Source organism: Amphimedon queenslandica, unplaced genomic scaffold (genome assembly GCF_000090795.2).
Source record: "Amphimedon queenslandica unplaced genomic scaffold, v1.1 AMPQUscaffold_13252, whole genome shotgun sequence".
Classification (NCBI taxonomy): Eukaryota; Metazoa; Porifera; class Demospongiae; order Haplosclerida; family Niphatidae; genus Amphimedon; species Amphimedon queenslandica.
Genome location: NW_003546512.1, coordinates 126,510 through 127,786, shown reverse-complemented (window position 1 = coordinate 127,786; position 1,277 = coordinate 126,510). Strand labels below are relative to the sequence as shown.

The 1,277-nt window shown below is 36.7% G+C and overlaps 1 protein-coding gene across 1 annotated transcript in view; it reads right to left on the bottom strand.

The window, feature by feature from the left end:
• Positions 1-936: 936 nt before the first annotated feature.
• Positions 937-1,277, bottom strand: part of LOC100639451 (importin-13-like) — an 8,580-nt gene continuing 8,239 nt past the window's right edge. Inside the window, exon 19 of the mRNA XM_019999625.1 lies at positions 937-1,187. Coding sequence (XP_019855184.1) covers positions 1,062-1,187 — 126 coding nt within the window. The 3' untranslated portion in view covers positions 937-1,061. The remainder of the gene's footprint in view (positions 1,188-1,277) is intronic.

The window sequence follows — 1,277 nt, the reverse complement described above, 5'->3', positions numbered from 1 at the left end:
TAGATATAATCTAATGGAGGAGAGAGAGGGAGGGAGGAAGGGAGAAAGAAGGAAGGGGGAGAGAGAGGGAGGGAGGGAGGGAGAGAGGGAGGGAGGGAGGGAGGGAGGGAGGGATGAGAAAGAAGAAAGAGAATTACAATGACATCTAACAAGATCAAAATAAACTGAAAAGTGGTCAAACTTTAAAATCAAATTAATCACATGTGACGTATCATGTATCACAACAAAATCTCCATGACAACACATACATGTACATGTACATGTAATTAAATGTATCTTCTTTTTCTCACAGATCTCACACTCAATATAAACACAGACTAAGAGAAGCCATAATGACTTTTAAAAACAACACACTCCTCCAGCCTCAGATCACTAGGACAACCTCTGACATCACAACAGCCACTATCTGACCCAATTACAAGGAAATGCCTTTAACTCTAACCAAGTTGCAATAGCAACTGGAATGATGATGATGATGTCAAGATTAATTGGAAATGATGTATCAAAAATGTTGCATGGACTTCCTAGTAAGAGTACAATCAAAACAATAATGACAGGAATACAAAACATAAACCTATACACTACACACATGACATGTACATGTATTTGTACATGTACATGTACATGTATGTACTACAATGTACATGTACATGTATGTGTGGACGTAATAGGATGTATACATGTAGTATATGGTATATAGTAATGTCAAAAATGCGATTATATAGCTGTGTACGATTAGCTGTGTACACAAATCAAGCTACGTAGTAAAACATAGTGTATATAACAGGAACACACCCTTATACGTGTACATATACATAATACATATACATATACATGTACTGTACATGTACATATACATGTATATGTACACTATACGTGTACATATACACATACATTACATGTATATGTAAATACCATATCATAACTACATGAAAATGATATAACACATTATAAACACAATTATGATAATGACCCTACACCACAGACACATGTCACGCGCGTGTACATGTACATGTACATATTGTACACGCTCCTTGATAATGCCAAACAATCGAATGATCTCATAATAAATGGAAATGACAGGTGCAGTGAGGTGGTTTACATACGCTGATAACTTCTGAGTCTCCCATCCACTTTCCTAGTAATTCTTTCAGCGAGGGCCACAGCCGTATTAGGACCGTCAGTACCTTTTGATGGAAAGAGCGAGCGCAAAGAGAGAGAGAGACAATAGTTACTAATTACACATTGTTTCACCTCTCTCTTTCTTTTTTTCTCTC